General features: G+C 35.1%; 4 protein-coding genes across 4 annotated transcripts; 3 read left to right on the top strand and 1 right to left on the bottom strand.

Annotated features, from left to right (window-relative positions):
- Nucleotides 1-1,642: 1,642 nt before the first annotated feature.
- Nucleotides 1,643-5,999, bottom strand: HO173_008636 (uncharacterized protein; the record flags this gene model as incomplete). The annotated part of the gene is made up of 3 exons (XM_037310532.1): nucleotides 1,643-3,104; nucleotides 3,161-4,434; nucleotides 4,494-5,999. 3 exons carry the CDS (start codon nucleotides 5,997-5,999, stop codon nucleotides 1,643-1,645), a joined length of 4,242 nt encoding a protein of 1,413 aa, XP_037162514.1.
- Nucleotides 6,000-6,711: 712 nt separating this feature from the next.
- On the top strand, nucleotides 6,712-7,338 carry HO173_008635 (uncharacterized protein; the record flags this gene model as incomplete). The annotated part of the gene is made up of 4 exons (XM_037310531.1): nucleotides 6,712-6,767; nucleotides 6,835-6,923; nucleotides 6,980-7,111; nucleotides 7,163-7,338. 4 exons carry the CDS (start codon nucleotides 6,712-6,714, stop codon nucleotides 7,336-7,338), a joined length of 453 nt encoding a protein of 150 aa, XP_037162513.1.
- A 500-nt stretch (nucleotides 7,339-7,838) lies between these two features.
- On the top strand, nucleotides 7,839-8,863 carry HO173_008634 (uncharacterized protein; the record flags this gene model as incomplete). Its single annotated transcript, XM_037310530.1, has 2 exons — nucleotides 7,839-8,303; nucleotides 8,366-8,863. 2 exons carry the CDS (start codon nucleotides 7,839-7,841, stop codon nucleotides 8,861-8,863), a joined length of 963 nt encoding a protein of 320 aa, XP_037162512.1.
- A 468-nt stretch (nucleotides 8,864-9,331) lies between these two features.
- HO173_008633 (uncharacterized protein) lies at nucleotides 9,332-10,165 on the top strand (the record flags this gene model as incomplete). The annotated part of the gene is made up of 3 exons (XM_037310529.1): nucleotides 9,332-9,382; nucleotides 9,526-9,669; nucleotides 9,878-10,165. The coding sequence occupies 3 exons, from the start codon at nucleotides 9,332-9,334 to the stop codon at nucleotides 10,163-10,165; spliced, it is 483 nt and encodes a 160-aa protein (XP_037162511.1).
- Nucleotides 10,166-23,509: the final 13,344 nt, after the last annotated feature.

The raw sequence follows: 23,509 nt of genomic DNA, 5'->3' as shown, positions 1-23,509 counted from the left end.
GGTGGAGGAGAAAGGGGTGCAGGGGGGATGAATCGTACAGAGAGAAAATTGTTGGCAAGTATGGAGTTGAGGAAGAGATAGTCAACAGAACGAAGGAGATATCCAATGTGACGAATGGTGAACACCCAAAACAGAAAAAGACCTGTCTCTGTTTTGACTCCTCGGTGATGAGTGCCGGAAATTTCACCTTCCAGTAACGCGGCCAGGTGCCAGGTAAGTTGTCCACGAAGAATACCAACTCGTCTTCCAAATTCCAATCCCTGACACCCTTTTCCCATACCAACCAAAAACGACTCGACCATTCACGCCCATATCTACCATCTCAACGCCTATCCGGGACAGAACCCCCCCCACTCCTTCCCACCCAGTCGACGAACGACATCTTCAATCCACTTCCCCGCTCGGCCCCAAGCCAGCACGTCCGGGACCCATTGACGTCGGATCTTCAGCCTGCAGCCTACCAACCCCATCTGCTCTCCACAGAGCACAGCTCTCTGCTCCACCATACCGAGAAGAAGGGCAGGGGTCAATATCTCCCTTTCAGCCATCTGACCGTATCTACATGCCACCTCTCCGCGATATTGAAACGTCGGCCAGTCCGTCAAGACGGCGATCTCACAAGCCCAAGTCCGTCTTCCATCTCCTCCCCGCCTTTTCCTTTCCCTTCCTTTCCTCCTCCTCCGCCGCAACCCGCCCGCCCACGTAAGATAGACGGAACGGCGCTGGCATACTCAACCCGCACGGCAGACAGTCGTCCAAATACCATCACGGCACGAAGCGTCAAGGCTGCGCGTCAGCTTGGTACCTTCGCGGTCCCATCGTCTCAACATCAATCAATCAATCAATCGATCCATCCATCACTTCCTGCAGTGCGGTGCGGCCGGACTCATCCATCGCCAACGCCAACGCCAACGCAACGCATCCGCACGCCGGAGCAGAGCAGGGGCTTCGATCTCAGACTTCCGATCCGATCAGCGCGCGCGCTCTTCGGAGGACGGCCGGGTCTAAATCAAGATACGCTTAGCGGCCGTCATCGGGGTTTTGAAGAAGAAGAAGAAAAAAGAATCAGACCCCTTTCGGAGACACGGGGCTCATGATGTGGGCTTCGGTCTCGAGAGGTGGTTGATTGATTGATTGATACGGACGACACGGAGCGCCGATGCTATGGGCTCGCGGTTGTGGAGGGAGGTGGGGAGGGTGTGTTACGTGTGGCGTGAAACGATTCCGGGGACTCTGATGGGGGGAGGCGTTTGGTGGATGGAGGCCGCGGGCTGGGTGTGTGTAGCACGGTTGTCGGAAAGGTTGCCACTCGAGACGGAGTGGGGATGGGCATAGGCCCGAGGCGGCGTGCAGTCACGTTTCGGGGTTTGGAAGTAGCTCGCCTAAAGACTATGGTGGTTCTACCGTAATGATGAGATAGACGGCCGTTTCTTTCAGAGGCGGTATCTTCTGGAAGATCATTCGTATCTGTACAGGCGAGCCGGTGAATAGTGACAATGTGGGTTTACAAGTATTTGTATAAGCACCAAAGCTCAAAGAAAAGGGTGCGACCACGGGTATCTCTCATCCCAATCAACGCCATATATTCAATGCGTAAATCTTCTTAACAAAATCCTTCGATCATTTCTCCACTGCCGTCGGCTCACCCACTCATCTTCCTCCACTTGCCCCCGCTCTGGGTTCTCGGTCGCAGATTCCTTGCTAAACTCTCATAGGCAACGTCTTCCCACCCTTCCTCTTTCCAACCAAGTTGCTCTTGCTCATCAGCGCCTTCATCACCTGTCACAGTGACTGCAGGACTGCCCGCTAGACTTTCATCCTTAGATCGAACTCCTTCACGGGCTGATTCTGGCTCTGCTACTGAGGGTGGGAGTGGCATGGTGGTATAATTTGTGCAGACGCAGCCGCATCCTGAAGGGCACTCATCGAAGCAGGCCTGCAAGAGGAGCTGGCGGCATGGAGCGTGAAGGACGTGGCCGCAATTAGGGCACGGAGAGGAAAGACCTCGGATGAAGGTGTTGCATAGCAGACAGAGAGGAGCCGGTGGTAGCTTTGAGCAGGCTTGGCAACGGCGAGAGGGTGTTTGAGAGGGTAGAAGCAGCGTCGAGCAGGAAGGGCAGTGGTCTCTGAAGACTGGATTCGAGTTCTCGGTATTGTAGCCGGAGTTGAGGAGGTTTGCGCCTGCTATGGCACCGAATGGGGCTGTGGCTTTTGGGGCGAATATGAAGGGTGGCGATGTGTCTGGATGCACGGGACGGTTATGGTTTAGCACCTCGGCTCTATCGATGGGCATTTCCCAGATGTAGAGTAGATGCGCGTATGCCTCTCTGTATGCACGGTAGCGCCATTTTTTGCTTGGATCCAGCAAAGGAACGTTCGCATAGCCATCATTGTGAAATTGGTCTTGGTTCTTCAGCTTGGTCTTGAAGACAGGCTTCTTCGGTATAGGAACGGCATTCTCCTCTGTATCTGAAACGGACAACGAGAAGGAGGATTTGGGGTCTTCCGTGATGGTGGATGATCTACCCAAAAGGCCAGACGTATTCCCATTGACCGTAGAAGCAGGATTTCCGAGGTAGCTTCCGACTGGACTTGAACGCTTCTTGGGATACGAGTTGGGCGGTGAGGAAGCTGCAGAACCGAAAGAAAAAGGAAGGGAGAAAGACGCGAATGCGCTGAGATTCGAGTTTGAGCGATGGGTATTGCGATAAAGCTCCGGTGAGGTAGACAGACTTGTTGACTGTGAGTTTTTATGTTCAGGGCTTGTACGAGAATACTTGTAATGCGATGGAGGCGTTCCACTTGTGCAGAGATCGCTCAATGGGCCGATGGAGGAATTTGCAGAATGTGGCCCGGTAACCAATTTTTGAGAGTCGACTGGGATAGACAGTTCCGATGGCAAGAAAAGTCTGAAATGGTTTCTTGCGACTTCTTCAGATGGGTAGTAACCATTTGCGAAACTTCGATGGCCATGTGTATTACTATCTGGCCCGAGCCCGGAACTGTTTCCACCAACGCTCTGAATGAGGGTTTGCGGTTCATCAAGGATACATGCAAGCATTGCCAGCATCTGTACGTCCGCCAGCTGTTCGAAATGTCGGAATCTGCAATGGTCAATGTCTGATAAAAGCGAATGGCGATGTCCAATAGTGCCGCTTACAATGAGTCTACAAACCACCGTCTTCCCAACGGATGGTTGCCCCACTTCACAGATCCTCGCAGACTCGGTTGTTTGTCCTCTTGGGCCGCATCGAACGACAAATCGATTGCGCTGTCCCTTGGCTTGAGACGGGACGCAGCACGACGTGCGATTACCATGACGGGTGCGTCGCTCCCAGGAATGACCTTTGATTCGAGAGGCACCTTCTCTTGGATGATCAGCTCGACAAACGACCAAACGTCGGCCAGATCTAGATCTCCGCTTTCTCTGGCGATTCGTGAATTGTGAGCGCAGCAATTGGATCCGCCGTGGATGGTATACGCCTGAGCAAGATGCTTCTTTGCTGGGAGAAGTTGCGTAACATCGTGTATTGCAACGTAGTTGCCGGACATCGTCACCGTGGACTTGGCAAATCCAGTGTCGCCGCTCGATTTCTGCGAATCATCAACAGCTGGCCCTTGATGGGCCTCGAACATATCCCCACGCCATGCCATACTCGGCATGAAATGGTGACGAGGCAAGCCCATGTTGTCTGAGGATGATGATGATGATGAGCTGGACGAGAATGCAGAAGAGTATTCCGGATCGGAGTCGCCGCTCTCAATAGTCTCGAGTGTTGAGGCTCCTCGCTTTTGCCGAGCCGAATCATTGTGAAGTCGGCCGAAGTCCTCAAAGATATTCTTGCGACTCCCTGAGGATCGGTCACTAGCCTTGATACTCAAGTCCAGGAGCGAGGATTCTTTTTCCTCTTTTGGCGGGAAGAAGCAGACCAAGCGTCCATCCTCAGCCCAGAGTGCTCCACAGGCTTTGGGTAGTGGGACGTTGTATTGAGCATTCGAGACAGCAATCATCGGGTCACTTGCTTCCATGCTCTCGTCTTGCCCTCCTGCGTACCTACCGAGGCCTTCATCCTCCTCGTCACTGGAGCTCAAGTCCAAGTCTTGGGCGGACTCAAGATCCACGCTCTCTTGGCGCTTTTTCAACCAAAGCAGGCTCTCTTCAAGATTCCGTTCGCCTAAAAGGTACCATAGCATTGCTTCCAACGAACTTCTTTGCTGGGACATGAAGCTTGAAGCAATCGATTTGGCATCCATATAGATCTGTTTAGCTGTTTCGCCGCTGAGGGATGCTGTTTGCTCCAGGGTGAGGGAGGGCGCCGCGGCAGTCGGATAGTTGGTCGGAAAATCGATGCGAGCCTTGAGGTATGTGGAGCTCCTCTCAGATCCCCATGGCCCAGAGAGAGAAACCTGAATCCTGCGGCGCTGCATATCGATCTTACACACGTAGAATCAGCATTGGTCAGTAGGGAAATTGCTGGGATGCTGTTTCATACCTCATCGAACTTGACCTTTGTAAATTTGTCTCCCACGTGAGTGATCTCTTCTCCCAAAGATTCAAAAACATCCCACGTTGGATCTGTCTTCAGGCTCGGCGAAAATATGGTAGATACGCTCTGATGCATTCCAGACGGTGAGGGCTCACGTTTCCCAATTTTGACACCTCGCATCCATGAAATTGGATCCATTTCTTTCGAGGCTCCCGTCCTTTGTCCAATCATTGGACTCATATAATCCCCATTTCCATATCCTCCAATGAACGGGACAGGGGCTCTGCTCATACCAATAGTAGGCGCAGATCCCATTCCGGGCACTCCAGCACCATTGAAAGGGCCATCGCCTCCCAACGTGTTTCCTTCAGTCTTGGATGGATCTTCCCGGAAGGTCTTGTAGACCGCATTCTTGCGGGTAATGTTTATTCTTCGTCCCACCTGCATACCTTTTTTATACCCGACATTGCCCAGGATTTCCTCGCCCACCTTTTGCAAGCGCAATATACGATCAGTACCCCAGGAAACAAGCTGGAATTCTCGATCGTCAATGCTCTCTGTGACATTGCCCCTGGGTCTCCACAGGAACTCCTTGACTTGGTCATCATGACCATCGAACCTGTGTACTGCGGTCACTGTATGCTCATCGTCTTTGACCGCGTCAACGCGGCGGTCATAGAGATGGAGATCATGATCTCCTCGCTGCGGCATCGCTAGAAGACCAAATCCGAACGGAGTATGTCGTGCTCTCCACACCGGAAACGGTGTGTGTAGAACACGATCTGGCTCATCTTTGTCTTTCATATAGTTCCAGAACTTGATAGTCCTATCTAACGAGCAGGTCACAAGATTACTGGTCTCCGTCCTGCTCCAATCTACTCCGTAGATTTTCGTGGCATGGGCTTCGATTGATCGCAGTGGAAAGGCACCTTTTCGATCATCCCAGATGCGAAGAAATTTGTCATGGGAGGAAGCCAAAATGTGAGGATTCTGCCGATTCCACTTGACTTGGGTTGCGCCGGCAAACCAATCGCAGAATGTCATTGCAGGTTTGGACGGATGGCGAAGGTCCCAGCAGTGGACAAAGCTATCAACAGCGCAGGTTGCAAGAATGTCAGGATAGTGAGCAGAGAAGTTGATGTCTGTGATAGCACGTGAATGTCCGTGTAAGACATGCTCGACCGAAGATTGGGCATTGGCCAACGCCAAATTCCATACAAGAGCTCTCTGATTCGACGTACTGACAACCCAGTAATCCCGGGCAGCGAATGGAGACCACTGGACATCGGCTACTTCCCATGGTGTATGATGGGCGAGGTGTCGAGGAGGAGACCAGGGCGAGTCGAGGTCGATGATGTGTAGACCTTGGCGCGAGGCCAGAACTACGTCTCTACCGCATGGCGAGATGGAAGCAGAACCGACGGGCTTGTCTAAGCTGAACGAGCCATCTTGGCCGAACGTTGGGCTGTCAAACGCTGATGCTAGGCCCTTTAGGCCCTCGAATTTTGCCATAGTAGTATCACGTTTTCCCGCTCGAGCGAGAACCGGCCTTCACCGGCAGAGAAAGACCATAGACTCTGTTGTAGTATAAACAAAGATGCGAACGCCCAGTCTTCCAGACATTGAAGTCCTATAGCTAGGAACTTAAAATCTTCGGACTGAGTCATAAACGAGAGGTAGTAGTTTCAAGGCAAATGAGAAGGATACATTCCCAGTCACAGAAGAGGAATAACATGATGACAGAAAGCAAAGACCTCCCCACCCTCCCAAAAGCCGATATTCCAGGTGTTGGAAGTACGATTTAGAAGACAGAACATTCCCCCTTCATCCACCTTGAAGGCGAGCCTCGATCCTCAACATTGGTGATGATTGAGAGCGCGATTTGCGCTAACTGTATTTATGTTAGCGCCTTGGAATCAGATGCCAAGAAATCTCCCATGAGGTAGCCTCACCAGCGATTCACCACATGATTAACCGGTACATCTCGCAGCTCTTTGCTTGTGGGGTTTCTCTACATACTGATAGTGCCTTTCTCGAAGAGCTCATGGCCATCGACCCCGTCGCTAGCCTCGTTCTCCAATAGGATCAGGAAACCCTTTCTCCGCTCCCTCTCATACTCTGCCCATCCGTCATAGATCCCGAGTCAACAGCTGCAGCGCTAGACAGAGCTTCTATTGAGTGTTCATTGCATGATACACGGTATAAGCAAACCTTGGTAGCCATCATGGCTGCTCTACCAAAGCGCATAATCAAAGAAACGGAGCGCCTTATGGCAGAACCGCATGTCTCCCTCGCTCATGCCCAAACAACTCAATAACAAGGCCCGGCTGACATTTCTGAATGCTAGTGTGCCTGGTATCAGCGCTGTTCCCCACGAAGACAATCTCAGATACTTCGACGTTAAGATCCACGGCCCTTCTCAGTCACCATATGAAGGTCAGTCTGAGCTTACATTGGGGCGTCGGATCGAGGCAGTGGCTTATGGCTCTCAGCGGGCATCTTCAAGCTTGAGCTCTTTCTACCAGACGACTATCCTATGACTCCTCCCAAGATCAGGTTCCTCACCAAGATCTACCACCCGAATATCGACAAGCTGGGCCGCATCTGTTTAGATGTTTTGAAGAGTATACTGCAATTCTGGTCCTCAGCTCATTGGCCATGGCTAAAAAGAACAGGCAACTGGTCCCCAGCCCTCCAAATCCGTACAATCCTCCTCTCAATACAAGCTCTGCTTGGCGCACCAAACCCAGATGATCCATTAGCGAATGATGTGGCACAACGATGGAAGGAGGATGAGCCTGCGGCTATACAGACGGCAAGAGAATGGACTCGGCAGTATGCAAAAGCTTAAGGGAAGCGTTTCTGGTTGACTTTCATAGACATTAGGATGGTGTGATGAATTGATATGAGGCTATGGCATTAAGGGCTCCAGGTAGACGCCTTCCTTTGACGCGTCTTTAATGCGGTATGCAATGTAGTACAGTGGGCCATGCATAAGTTGAGCCGAAGTAGCGATGCAAGCTGCCGTCTCTCATTCCGCATAATTCTCTGCATCCTCACTTTGCTGTGAAGCTGGCCCCCTCTTTGTCTGTTGCTGGATATACCCCCCAACCCGTGTTGAGCTCCAGCTCTACTACCTATCTATTCGTAGTTGTCCTATAAAGCAGCTTGACTGTCTATACTGATGTACTAAAAGGCTTTCGTTGGAGCTGTACCCTTCACTGACAGAGACGTTGCCTCCGTCATGATGAGCGTCATGATGGATGGCCCTTGGGCAACAGTACCCACGATCACCATCAACTGAGATTTCAAGCAAAACAAACCACAACCAACCGCGCCCACCTCACCGATATGGCACCGACGGTTACGCACTATCGGGATCATCACAAGATGATCAAAGCAATCGAAAAGTGCTCACTCCAAGCAACATTTGGTCCAGAAATCACATCCACCGGAGAACTCTTGCCTAAAGAATACAATGTTTCTTCAGTCAAAGCAAGTCATGACAGTGATTTCAATCCCATCGAAAAGCGTACGCGTTTCAACAAGATATCTTTTTTTTCAGCTAGACCTCGTATCAAGGCGGGTCTCTTGCCTATGGATCCGATTGATGAGGGTGACAACATTGGTCCTGATCTCATGACGAATGATGGTGGTATGCCTATCGTTTTGACTAACAAGGATGGCAACATTCCTTCAACATGGTCCACAAACTGTGGCAGTATGGCCCCCATTTCGACCCGTGAGGATGGCATAACACCATTCCGCCAGAGCAACTTCTTTGGGCGGGTACCCCTGGAGATATGGGGCCAGAAGGTAAGCTACCATGCGTGCGCTTCTTCATCCCTCAGCTTTGCTAACACTCTCCCCGTCGTTAGATTGAAGAGCTTCGCCAGTGGACCGGCACGCATAAAATCTATCGCGACATCCATGACTTATCTTACTCAAATCACAAGCATCCAAATCACGACCGGGTGTGGGACTCAAAGAACCTTTTCTGCATCGGCTGTACCAAGGACACTATGAAGAGATGCGAAACTTGTGGGAGATACTGCTGTCTCTGGTCAATATGCAAGGAGATAGCCGGCCCACCCAAAGCTGGGATCCTGCCACAGGAACGAGTCAATGCAACTCAGTGGCTGAAAAAGATCGCCGGCCTCATGTCCTACGGTATCGATGAACCCACGTTCTTGGCATGCTCTCGGTGCGGGAAAGTTCACTGTCCAAAGTGCACCAGTATTTGTGAGATATGCGATGGTCTTTCTTGCCCTGACTGCTGCGGCCGCTGCCCTATCTGCCGGGTCCCTAAGTGCGTCCGTTGCAAACCCAACCGGGAGGAGGAATGCTCGTATCACAGTGGCCCGCCAGCGATTTGAATGGGGCAATACTATCGATGTTGTTGGTGCGAAGACTGGATCATACCAATGCTGTCGAGACAATACATGATAAGGTCTTATGTCTCTACATCATCAAAACGATCCGAGTTGCATTAGGGCAGCGGATTGAACAGATGGAAGAGGATCGATCTAGGTGATGGTTTGGGGAGACAGAAGGGATCATGTCGATGTCATCGAGACATTGCAGATTGTTGCTCTAAAACCTTGACATCATAACGAGTGTATCTAAATGACGTTCTCCCTGTTCAGCAGCAATCAGATCACATCTGTAGACTTTAGTAGTACAGCAAGAACGAGGCGAAATCTCCCACTCTCGCCTCGCTTCACTTCAGCCCTACAGTCACCTGACCCACACTAGCCGCCGTAATCGCGAACACCATCTCGAAAAGTCCAGCAGGACATCATCCCCCTCTGCAACAAACAGGCTACGCATCACTGACCGCCATCATGCGTACCTACGACGATACTTTCAGCGGTCAGAAGATCTACCCCGGCAAGGTATGCCTCTGTCCCATCCTGTCTGCTCAGCTTTTCGCAGAACTCCGCCTCTACACCCCTCCGAGTAGCAGCAGCGGAATCTCATCTCTACATGGGGTAGGAGACCGAGAGGAACAACGGCTGACTTGTGTGTTTTAATGTAGGGCAAGCTTTACATCCGCGGCGACAGCAAAATCTTCCGCTTCCAGAACGGCAAAACCGAATCCCTCTTCCTACAGCGCAAGAACCCTCGTCGTATTGCATGGACCGTGCTGTTCCGGAGGCAGCATAAGAAGGGTATCACAGAGGTGAGCTCAAGCTGATTTGGCTTCTATGAGATGACATTGCCTGTGGTGGGAGATGCCGAGGGTTGCTGGTTACACTAGAGATGTCTCAAGCAGAGCGTTCCATCGTGGCTTCTTAGTCTTCCATTCAATTTCCATCGGCACCCCTCTTCTATACTCCCAATTCACTTGCTCCTCTGCTCAATCCGCTAACCTCCCTACCATCCTGCAGGAAACCTCCAAAAAGCGCACCCGCCGCACCGTAAAGCAACAACGAGGCATCGTCGGCGCTCCCCTCGAACTCATCAAAGACCGCCGCTCGCAACGTCCCGAGGCCCGCGAGGCAGCACGTAAGGAGGCAATCGCGAAGGGCAAGGAGAAGAAGGCAACAGCTGAGAGCAAGAAGAAGGCTGAGAAGGCGAAGAGTGCGGCTGGAGCAGCGAGGGGGCAGCCGGGGAGGATTCAGAGCAAGATGGGGTCGAAAGGTGTGCCGAATAAGGCGTCCGGGAAGACTCGTTGAGCTAGTGACGGTTCGTGAGGTTGGAAGATGAGTGGAGCGTGGTTTGCGGCTAAGGTCATGGCGGAAAGCTGTCATGGTTGAGAGCTGGAGCTAGGCTCATGACATCAAGCATGTTGCGTCAATAAAAAAGATCAATGCCGTGCCTTGGAACATCTGAAATACTGGGTTTGGTGCTGTACTATCAATTTTGTCTCAGCTTATTCTCAGTGTCTTCGCCATCCCTTACCACAGCAATTTAACGTGACACTTCTGGGGCTGGTCACCCCTGAACAGGGTTCTCATATATTTCAGTTGGTTTTCGAGCGGCTTGAGATCTGACTCGGGTCCTGCGTAAAACGGTATACGGCAGGAGATGGAGGTAAGGCAAGAGAGAACAATCACAGGACGGGCGACTTCGGAAGATAATACAGATGGTTCCCAATTGGTGTTGAGGGAACGTAAAAGCGCTGAGAGCCGCTTCTGATGCTCCTCCAGCCGCATGATGGGGGTAATGAGGCCATGATTTAGCAAGCTTCAAGGAATTCCTGAGATCGACTCTAGTAAGACACCGAGCGTACCCCATCATCACTGACAATCAGCACTGCAATTTCCGTCTCTCATCAGCGCAGGTTTACCGGCCTCTCTCCTACGCAATAGAGCATCTTCAAGGAATGAAGATTAGAGGATGATTCATTCTACAGAATGAGCAGTTGACTTTGCGGTATTCTTTATCAACGAAATAAACATGGGACTTCGATAAATAGAGGTCGCTGTCTAATTTTCGGATCTTTTTTACATCATATTGTCTAAGATCCGAAGTCAATGAAAACTGAAGAAAAAAAATTCCATGTTCAGACCAGATGCACAAAGAGAGAAGTGACAGAGTTAGTCGTTCTATGCACAAGCTAGGTTGATGCCGCCGTTGTTGTTCGTTACCAGTCCAACAATTTGAAGGAGCAAGTAAAAAATGCAAGGTTCTTTAGCATCAAGTGAGAGAGTGGGTCGTCCTCTCTAGGTAGCAGATGATGCTCCACCCCACGGGGCCGCCGCCAAAAAAAAGCTTTTTTTTTTAAGGTTTGGTTTTATGGATTTTTGGGTTTCCCTCTTTACCCCCCCCCCCCGACACCCCCCCCAAAACAAAAAAAAAAAAAAAAAAAATATGTATTATTTTTTTTTTTTTTTTTTTTTTTTTTTTTTTTTTTTTTTTTTTTTTTTTAGTATTTTATGGGGTTTGTAGGGTTTTTTGTTTAGGTTTTTTTTTTTTTTTTTTTTTTTTTTTTATTTTTTGTTTTTTTTTTTTTTTTTTTTTTTTTTTTTTTTTTTTTTTTTTTTTTTTTTTTTTTTTTTATTTTTTTTTTATTTTTTTTTTTTTTAATTTTTCATTTTTTTTTTTTTTTTTTTTTTTTTTTTTTTTTTTTTTTTTTTTTTTTTTTTTTTTTTTTTTTTTTTTTTTTTTTTTTTTTTTTTTTTTTTTTTTTTTTTTTTTTTTTTTCTCCCTCCCCCCCCCTCCCTTTTTTTTTTTTTTTTTTTTTTTTTAAAAATATTTTTTTTTTTTTTTTTTTTTTTTTTTTTTTTTTTTTTTTTTTTTTTAAATATTTTTTTAATTTTTTTTTTTAGGGGTGGTGGGGGGGGTGGGGTGGTATTATTTTTATTTTTTTTTTGGGATTTTTTTTTTTTTTTTTTTTTTTTTTTTTCTTTGTTACCTCTTCCCCCTTTCTTTTTTTTTTGGGGCTTTTTTTTTTGTTACAGCTAAAAAAACTTTTTTTTTTTTGAGGAGTTTTAGGTTTTTTTTTTTTTTTTTTTTATATATATTTGTGGGGGGTTTTTTTTTTTTTTTTTTTTTTTTTTTTTTTTTTTTTTTTTTTTGGGGGGGTGGTTTTAAAAAAAAAAAAAAGGGGGGGGTTAATTTTTTTTTTTATTTTTTTTTTTTGTTTTTTTATTAAAAAATTTTTTTAAAAAATTTACCCTTTGGTGGGTTTGTTTTTTTTTTTTTTTTAATTATATTTCTTCCCTTCTCTCTTATAAAAGAAAAACTTTCGCACAACGCTCATGCTATATTATTGAGCTATAGAAAGTAGATATATATATTTAAAGTACTTAGTAAGACTAATATCTCTTTAATTAACTTTAGAAAACGTCTATATCTCTATAATTATATCGAATAAGATTAGTTAACTAGCCTTAATAAGACTATAGTAATTATAATTTTAAGAAGCACGTATTTATACTAAAGTTATTAATAAATATTATATTAAAAATAATAGATAAAGACTAGAAATTACTAATAAACGAAATAGTTATTATTTTTAAAATAAATAATAATATTTATAGAAAGAGTAAATAATAAATTTAAAATCTAGATAATCTTAGATAAAGTATATAAACTAGCTATTAACTTAAGTAATCGAGATAATAATATAGAGGAAAAGATTATATATATTAAGTATTAAGTAGCTAGTCTAAGAAGTAATATATTAATAACTAGCTACGCTAGCGTATTAAGCTAATTCTTAATATTCTTCTCTATTATTAAAGAAATTCTTATTATATTATTAATAATATTAAAATAAGATTAAGTACTATATAATAAGCTAAATAAGATTATTATAAAGTTATAAGATAAAATAATAAATAAGATATTAAAGAGAAAGATATCGAGCGAGATAATTATAATAATTAATAAATATATAAAAAGTATAAATATTATAAGAAAATTTATTAGAACGACTAGAAGGCTAGTAAGTAGCGATATATATATTATAGCTATAAATAAAAAGAAGACGAATAAATTAAGAGAAAGTAAGAATTAAATTTTAAAGATAAGTAATAGTGTAAGAGTAATTATTAAAATATATAATCTTTTACTCTATAGAGTAAGAATTAATATATTTAATATTAAAGATATAACCGCGATAATTAAAAGGGTTTAGAATAAGAATATTAATACGCTAAGTCTTAATATAATATAGCTAAGCTAGTTCGGCGCGAATAAAGAAAATTATAATAAGAGTTTATTAATTATCGAATTAGTATTTCTAGAGAAAGAAAATAGAGTATTAAAAGAAGATCTAGTTATCGATTCGAAATTATATAGTTATTATATTTATAATAAATAGTATAAATCGAAGTAATACTTCGTATACTAGAAATATAATTATCTATCGACTATATACTCTAAAAAGAATTATTTAATATACGAGAAATACTTAGAAGAGTATTATTATAAAGAATATATAATCGATACTCGTAAATATTTAATTTATAAGGGACTATATAAGGTTTAAAATAAGATATATATAGTAAAGAAGAGAGAGATAGCGAGAATGAGAATAGTGAGATAATAAACTTCTTTACGATTTATAATAATAAAGAAGATATCGACTAGTTATTAAATAAGCGATTAATTAAATAACTACTTTTAGAATATATTTAATTATAAATGAAATAAGGAATTTTTTTTAAGATTAATATTTATACGCGGTAAATTAATAGATAAAGATAGAATAATTAATAGAGAAGGAATTAGAGCGCTAGATCTTAAAAGAACTACTATATCAAATCTTTAGTTAAATAAAAGAAGATATACTTTTATATTATTAATAAGGGCTTTATCTAGAAATAGATCGCTCTTTAAAGTAATAAATAAAGTTAAATAATATAAAAATAATATAGCGATAGAGGAAATTAATAATCTCGAGAATAATAGATAGTCTCTAAGTTAAAAGAGTGATAATAAGAGAATTACGATTCTTATTAATAAGAATAAAAAGAGATATATTCGATTTATTAATAATTAAGAAAAGAAGAATACTTAGAAAGAAGATATAGACTTTATAAACTAAGCGAAGCGAGTAAGTAATATTAATAATAATATTAAGAAATAATAGTATATCTTAGTTAGCTATTAATACTATAATATAATATAAAGAAATCTAAAATAATTATAATAGAACTCTTCGATAATAAAAAGATTTATAATATCGATATAGTAGTAATTTAGAAGTTCTAAAGAAATATTAATATAAATATATTATATTATCTTCTAAAGAATAGATTTAACTTAATTTATCTTTACTATAATAATATACGAGTATACTTCTATATTAATAAGAGAATATTATTAAAGTAATAATATCTATTATATTACTTATTAAACCTCTATACTTTTAATATTAAATTTAAAAATAATAGAATTATACGTATATATAATATCTATAATCTCGACGATTAATAAATAAATAAACTTAATAAATTATATAAAATACTTATAAAGTCTAAAAAGAATAAATAGATTATACTAGATAACTTTAATCTTTATTATATAATATAAGAGAGATTAAATACTTATATCGATAAGAGAGTAGAAAACTAATACTTATAGCGAAAGAATTCGTTATAAAATAAGTATTATTAGTAGAAATAATAATATATAAAGAAAACTATTAAATAATAATAGATTTACTATTTACTACTTTAATATTAATAATAAATATTATTAACTATAATATCGAAAATAATTTCGAAAGCGAATCTAATTATCTTTTAATTTTTATAAAGCTTAAGCTGACTATAATAGAGTTAGTATTAATAATATATTAAAACTTTAATAAACTAAACGCCGAGGTTTTAAGAGAGATACTCGCTAGAGCTATAATATCGAAAGAGTATTTAGTTAATTTCTCGAGAAATAGTAAAAATCTTATTAATAATAATATCGATTATTAAATAATAACTATTATTAACTTTATTTAAGCGGCTATAGAGGAGTCTACCTCGATTATTAAATTATTATTATAATCTAGATTGAAATTTATATTAGAATATAAGAAAGTATAAAAGCGTTATAAATTACTAAAAAGAAGCTAGAGAATAACGCTCTCGAAGAAAGTATAAAATAAGTATAAAGTCGCTAAGAACTTTAAAAATAATCTAATTAAGAGAATTATTAGAAAGGTATTTAGAGAGTTTATAATAGAGGCGTATAAGTCGTTATAAATAATATAGAAAAAGATTAAGTAAATTAGAAAATAATTTATAATATAGATATATCTTTCTTCGCTATTTAATAAAGATAAATAAAAATATAATAAATTAAATTTAAAGATAGATCTTCTTATAAGAATATTCTTTTTATTATTAATATAGGCGAAGTTAAATAATATTAGCGTTAATATAGTGTATTTATAAGTCTATCTAATAAGTATAATTATTATAAATAAAATAAGAAAGGCTATAATGTAAGTATCGTTAAAGAGAGTCTTAAGAGGAAACGCGATCTCTAATCTAATTCTTAAGAAGATTCTAAAGTCGTTACTTTCTTATCTATATAGAATATTTAATATATACTTAATAAACGATTACTATCTAGAGTACTTTAGAATATTAATAATAATTATCTTTTTAAAGTTAAGTAAGGATTATTTAATTTCTAAAGAATACTAACTAATAGCTCTACTTAATACTATAGAAAAGGTAATAAAATTTATTCTTACTAGAAGAATAGTATATCTTGCGAAAATATATAGACTTCTACTAGTTATATATATAGAAGATTATAGATTATAATTATATAAATATAATATTTATTATCTTCTAGAAAGAATATATTAAGTTTAAAACTCTAATAAAGTAACTACGATATTATTATTAGACGTTTTAGATATATATAATAAAGTCTCTTATCCTCGATTACTTTATAATCTTCGAAAGCGAAAAATTAATATGAGAGTAATTAATTAGATAGAATTATTTTTATCTAATAGAATAATAATACTAAAAATAAGCGAATACTTTATACTAAAGACTCTTATAATAACCGAAATTCCTTAAGAATTATTACTATCGTTTATACTTTATCTCTTCTATAATTTAGATCTTATTAATAAATATAATAATCGCGTTAATTTAGAAATGGTAGCTATCGACTTCGTAGACGATATAAATCTTCTAATAATAAGAGACTTTATTAAGAAAAACTATAACGCTCTCTATAAAATTTATAATAAAGTTTATATAAAGTAGATGTTATAATATAAATTGAAGTTTAATTTTAATAAATATTAATTACTATATCTTAGTAGAAAATAGAGATTTAGCTTAAATTATTCTTTATAATTTAATAAGAGATAATATATTAAGATAAAACGCTTTATTCGCTATCTAGAGATCGAAATCGACTTTAAACTTTTATAGAGTTATTATAATAAGAAGATTTAATTTAAAGTTATTAAAAATATCGATATATTAATAAGAATTATTAAATCGATATAGAGTAATAATTATAAGAGTATAAGATAGCTCTATTAGATAGTAATTATCTTATAAATAATATATTATTACTTAGTATAATATTAGCTTAAAAATACTATTAACTATAATAAAACTTATCTCTTATTACTATAAAGAATTTAATCTTAGATAAAAAAAAAGATAATTAAAGTATTTAAAATTATATTTATTTTAATACTTAATTATAAGAGCGTAGTTCACTAACGATTAGCTAGCGGATATAGGCTATAAAAGACGTAGTATCGTTATGAGATTTAATAGTATATTTGATAGTAGAACTAATCTCTAAGAAATACTAAAACTTCGAGATATACGAAGTAAACCTATATCCGCTAAGCTCTTAAATATATAAGATATATTATTAAAACTAGATTCTAAAAGGGACTCTAACGTAGAATATGCGATATCGGCGCCTTAGCGTAAGTAGCGCTAAGGCTTATAACGTATTAAGCCTAATAATTATCTTCTCTTCTAGACTCTAGTTTCTAAGCGTCTAAGTAAAAATAGAATACTTATTAAAAAACCTTTAAACTCTAATAAGGAAATAAGGAAAAAGAGTCGATTTATTAAGATTACGATATCGTTTTAATAACGCGATAGAATTAATCCTTACGCGCCGTAGGCGCGTAATTGATATATTATATAATAATATTAATACTATCTTCGAGAATAATATTACTTTTATAATATTAGTTAATAGTAATTTATAGTAAATCGATACGCTTAGTATCGGCGTTTTTATAGCGCTAGTTAATAATCTCTATAGCGAATAATATTAGATTTAGAAATTTATAATAAAATCTTAAAAACTTAGTAAGTAAAGAAGAGAGAAGAATTTCTTTATAGATAACGTCGTTTCTATAGCGTATTATATTTATAGCGAAGTAATATAATAATAATCTTTATTATAAAGATTTAAAAGAAGTAATTAATAAAGCGACGCGTTCGCGATAACGCTTTTAATTATTAATTAATAATAATAGTAGAAATAATAATAATAGCTAGGCGACGCGGTCTAATAGATAATAGTAAAATATTATCGCGTCGCTATTATTTATATTACTAAGTACTATTTATTAGTATTAGCGCTATAATAAAGAATATAAAAACTTCTTTTAAATTATTTATTTTTATTCTTTATAACTTCTAATATCTCTCTTATAAGTACTTACTCTAGCGCTATAACGTTAATATTAATATTAATATAAGTATAATATATCTTATTATATTAATAGTCTACTTCTCTTTATCGTAAGTATCTTATTATTATTAATCGCGTTAATATATAAACTAATAATTTTATAATATCCTTTTTTAATAATAATAATAACTTTAATAGTAAGTATATAGTCGTTTTATAGGCGCGATTACTAACCCTTAACTATTTTCGCTATTATCGCTTTATATATATAATTACTAATAAGTTCTAATATCTAATTTATTATATAGAACTTACTTTTATCGAGATAATAATTTATATATTCGAGATAAATCTTTCTTCTATAATAACTATAAGATTAAAAGACGCGATATTAGTCGCTATATTAAAATCCCTTTATATCTTTAAACGTAAATAAGAAAATTAATATAATATTATCGCCGCGTTAAATAATCTTAAAAGTTATTTTATCAATAAATTAAGCTTAATAAGAAGATTATCTAATAGTATAAATTATAGAAATATACGATAGTAATAGCTTCGGCCATCTTTATTATAATTATAGATCTCTAAGGCTAGCTTATAGCGATATATAAGCGTATAGAGAAATTAAAGAAAATAAATAAGTTATTAAAGAAGAAGCTTAAGAGCCTTCGTCGATATATAATGAATATTAACGAGTATTAACTCGAAGATTATACTTTAATTATCTTCTCGTTAGAGAACTAGATTAATAAATTTAATCTAATCTCTAATATTAAGATAGCGGAGGATATTTAAATAATAATCTTTTTTTAATAGTAGCGCTAGCGTAGAGTTTCTAGATAATCCTTTAATGACTATCTTAGATAAAAATATATTTATATTAATAATATATACTCTAATATAATAAATTCTCTTTATAGTAGAGTTTAGTAGATAGTTAAATAATATAATTATTTTATTAATTTATATCTTAATAGTAATAAATATAGAGAAGTACGCGCGTAATATAAGTATTATCTAGGAATATATTTAATCTAGTCGATAATTATATCTTATTTCATCGCCTTTACTTATTCGCTATTAATTTATATAATTAATCGAGCTCTTTAGTAATAAGAGACTTATTATTTATTACTTAGTACTTTCGCTTACTACTTATTTACTTATAGACTTAAATTAGCTCGCTAGTATTAATAAGTTTATTATCTAATAGTTATTAATTATACTCTTCGCTTTAATTAGTCTATTTAACTTTATATTAAATATCTTTCTTATACTTAATTTTATTAATAATTTCTTTAACCTTCTAAAGCTTATTATTATTAATAAGATTAAGGGCCTATATAAAGACTTTTATTATATTATTATAATTGCGAAGATAATAAAACTTAAATAATAATATATAAAAGATATTATAAATTCTATATATCGAGAATAGAAGTAGATAATATATCTACGCTCTTATCTTATCTATAATTTAAAATAATCTTATAAATTTATAAGATAACTTCTTACTTAGACGTTTCTACTTTAAATTCTTAATCGCTAATATTATTAAATCGCTTATCTTATAACTTTAAGATTAATATATTTTATTATAATATTTAAACTAAGCCGTAACCGCGCTATAAAAGCGCTTTACTATCTTATTTCTTAATATTTATAACTTCTTTACTTTATTATTTATAGCGGATATCTCCCCCTTAATAAAGTTATTCTTAATCTTTTAATAGATTTTAGAATAATATTCGTATATTAGAAAGAACGATATCGTTTCGATAAAGAAATATTAACTATTTATATAAGCGAACTTTACTATTAATAGTTATTTTATCTAAATATTTTATTTATTATTAGCGAATATGCGTAAGAAGTATTTTAATATCTAATTTTATTACTTAATCTACTTATCGATTTATAAGTAAAAAGCGATACTTAGATATCGCTTAATTTTAAAATAGAAGTAAACGACGAATTAGAAGTTATTAATAAATATAGAGCCTCTATTACTAATAATATTATTTGATATATTATAGCGATATACTATTTCGAAATAAAATACTTTCGCTAATTAAGCGACATCGATCGTAATAAATATAGAAATATATCTTATTATTTTTATAAATCGATTTACTATAACTAGAATAGTATTATAAATAATATTCTTATACTTACTCGCTAGTAAGTCGATAATAAAGTTTATAGAAATTTTCTTTTATAGCTTAATAGCGATGAAAAGCGAGCTTAATTCGCTATATAAGCGATATCGCGAAGCTTTAATTTACTAATAAATATTATATATCTTAATATAGTTAATAACTTACTTTAGACTTTTATTTTAATAATATTTATAAATAAGTAGCTTATATATCTTTATAGCGTTAAAGTATCCTAATAATAAATTATTATAATATTTACTAATAAGCTCTTTTCTTAAAATCTTATTTCTAAAGATATAAAGGCGATTATTATATCTTAATAATCTTTCGAAGTCTAAAATTTATATTTAACTATATACGCGACGCTTAATTACTAGCTTATTAATATTAGTTTAAAAAGAGCTTATTTAATTATTATAGACTTATAAATTCTAAATTAATATTTTTATTAGTTTTTAAAATACGTTATAAATAATCTCTTATACGATCTTAGACTTTCTTTTAGAAATAATTATCTAGACGTCGATAATATAAAATATAAGCGCTATAGCCGCTATAAGCTCTTTATTTCTTTATAACTACTTATCGCTAGTTTAAAGTATAAGCTTATTCTATAATATTAATAAAAGTTTAATATTTAATAACGAAATTCCTTTATAATTAGAGCGTCGCGATAGCGGGTTAATAAAATTTAATTTATCTATTTAATAAAAAATCTTAAAGTTATAAGTAGCTAACTTTAGCGCCTAACGAGTTTATCTAAAGTTTAATTTCTTCTACTTTATAAAGTCTTTAAAATTATTATAATTCGTTAGAATCTTAATATAAAACGTATTATCTTTTAAATAGTAATATTATTACTTTATAGACGCTATAATAACGAGTAGCTCTTAATTATAAATCTTATAATTTTACTTTATAGAAATTATTTTCCTAGATTAAAATATTACTAATTATTAATAATTATTTTTATTTAATTATAAAAGTATAACTTCTATATCGAAGTTAAAAGCGTCGATCTTAAGATATAGCTTTAAATTTAAGTCGTAATAGCGTAGAAATAGCGCGGTTATGAAAGTGTTTTAGAGCTACTAAAACGCCTGCTCAGCGTCATCTATTCACTCTAACGATTTAGATTTTTTATTATTCTTACTTTTTTTAAGTAAGTTAGTAAATAATATTATTATATTAAAATAGCTATAGATAAATCGCTAATAGAAATTAATAAAGCCTAAAAAGATTTATATATCTCGATAATTTTTTAATTTTAACTACTTTTTAATAATAGCGATATATTTCTAATTTATCGCGATATCTTCGATAAATATAATAAACTCTAAAAACTTAACCCGCTTAATATAGAATTAATACTTCTTTAGACTAGCGTATAATTAAAATTAATATAAACGCTTAAGCACTTATTTAATATATCGCTAATACTTTATTAAATTAGTATTATAAATTAGAATATTATTTAAATATACTATATATATTACATTTATTAGATCTATAAGAGCTCTATTAATATATACTTAAAAAGTTATTAATATATTAGCGAGTTTAAAAGATATAATTAAATATTTAAAGTAGCCGTAGCGACTATAAAACGCTATTTTCTACTTATTATCTTCTTTAATTTAGATTTAATAATAGATATTCTTAAGATCTAACTTTATAAAGACTTTAGCGTTATATAAGCGATTTAGAGTCTTAATAATTAGAAATAGCGAATATCGATTTTTAATAGTTATCGCGTTTAGGCTTCGATAATTAACGTAAAAATAAAGCTCTCTATTCTTTTTAAAAATAAAAAGAATTAATACTTCGATTAAGAAAGTTAAATAACGAATCTAGTTTTTCTAAAGAAAATTCTTTAAATAGCGCCGTAGCTTCGTTAACTTTATTTAAGATAGATTATATAAGAGGCTATATAGCGGCTTTTTATTACTCTTAATCTTAATAATATAATCTCTCTACTTAAGCGTAAATAAGATTTCTACTTTTTTATTAAAAAAATATTATTAAACTCTAATAACTTCTAAGAGAGCTTTAGATTATATTTATTTTCTAATTTATTTTATACTATCGCGGTATATATAATTATAAATATATTTAGCTTCTATTTAATAATTCGAGTAAATTTAATTAATTCTTTAATTTATAATTTATTAGCGTTAATCTTAAATCGCTATTACTTTATCGTTAGATTTAATAATACTTATAATTAACTTAATCTAAGTATATTTAATATAATATTAAAGTCTTTTTAATTAATAATATAGAAGAGTATATTATACTTTTTACTCTAATTCTAGCTATCTATTAATTAGTAATTTAGCTAATATACGCTATAGTAATATATACTTTAATTATTTAACGCTTTCAATTACGATAAAATAGTATTATAAGATTTTAAATCTTATTAGATTATAAACTTTTATAAAATTAAATTAATATACGCTTTAGTATCGAGTAGAGTAACGAGTTACCTCTATTTACTCTAAAGCTTTATCTACCCCTTTATAAAAATAAAAAGAATTATCTTTATTAATTATTATTCTTATCTTACTTCTAAGGCGGTTATAAGATTAAATCTTTTTTTATTAATACTATATCGATATAAATTATAGGCGATTTATCGAGATCTAGATATTTAGATATCTAATAATCTTATTTTTTATAATAGAAATAACTATTCTTTTTATAATTAGAGTTAAAGAATTTAATTTTATACTTTATACTATCGTCTTAAGTACGCGCTACGTAAGCGCCGTTATTTAAAATTAATTTAAACTTCGAAATTCGATTCTTTAAAAGCTTATTCTTAGCGAACCCCTTCGAAGACTTCGAATAGAAACCGCCGTTGAAGTATATATATTTTAAAATCTTTTTCTATATAATAGCCTAAGTAAGAATTTCTTTTCGTTATTTCGATATACTATTAGTACTTAGAATCTTATTCTTAAGCTCTAATCTAAATTTAATTAAAAAGAAATTAATCTAATACTTCTTAGAAAATAGAGTTATATAAGCCTCTAGCTTCTTTAAATAAATTTTAAAAATAAATACCTTCTAATCAAAGCGTTATTTAGCCTTCTTCTACTTTTCGTATACGAGAAGATAACGATTTACTAAATTCGCTATTAAATTAAATAGAAACTACTTAAAGAATTTAAAAGTCGTATTCTTTAGATTATAAGTTTAATAGTATTTATATTATTAGATATTAAGATTATCTTCTAAGAATTATATATAATAAATAATTCTTAATTAATTAATAGTAAAATACTTAAAACTTATAAGAAACTTAATTTCGACTTCGCGGAACTAGCGTAGATACTCTCTCTTACTAATACTCTTATAAGAATATATTCTTTTAAAGCGAAGTATTTTTATCTTAATTAATATATTCGCTAAAGGCGCGATAGTAATTAGCGTAGATAAATCTTCGCTAATTATAGACGATAAGCTAGCGTTATAAAGCTCGCGATTATAAACCTCTAATATAGCTAATTCTTATTCTTATTTTAAACGATAATTTTCGGCCTTAGCGATTATAAGACGTTATTCTATAGTAAGATCTTCTATTAATAAGAAATTCTCGAACTTATTATTAACGCTATAGCGGCTCTTAATATTATCTTTATTTTCTATTATACGATTTAGAGATAAATCTAATATTATAATAATAATAAATCTTTTTCTTTAAAAGATAAAGAGATTAGAATTATAAAGACGTAGTTTACTAGCGATTAGCTAGCGGGTATAAGCTAT

Source organism: Letharia columbiana (genome assembly GCF_014066305.1).
Source record: "Letharia columbiana isolate WasteWater2 chromosome Unknown Sc0000033_s0, whole genome shotgun sequence".
Lineage (NCBI taxonomy): Eukaryota > Fungi > Ascomycota > Lecanoromycetes > Lecanorales > Parmeliaceae > Letharia > Letharia columbiana.
Note: the sequence above shows the minus strand (reverse complement) of the source record. Positions and strands in the feature narration are given on the sequence as shown.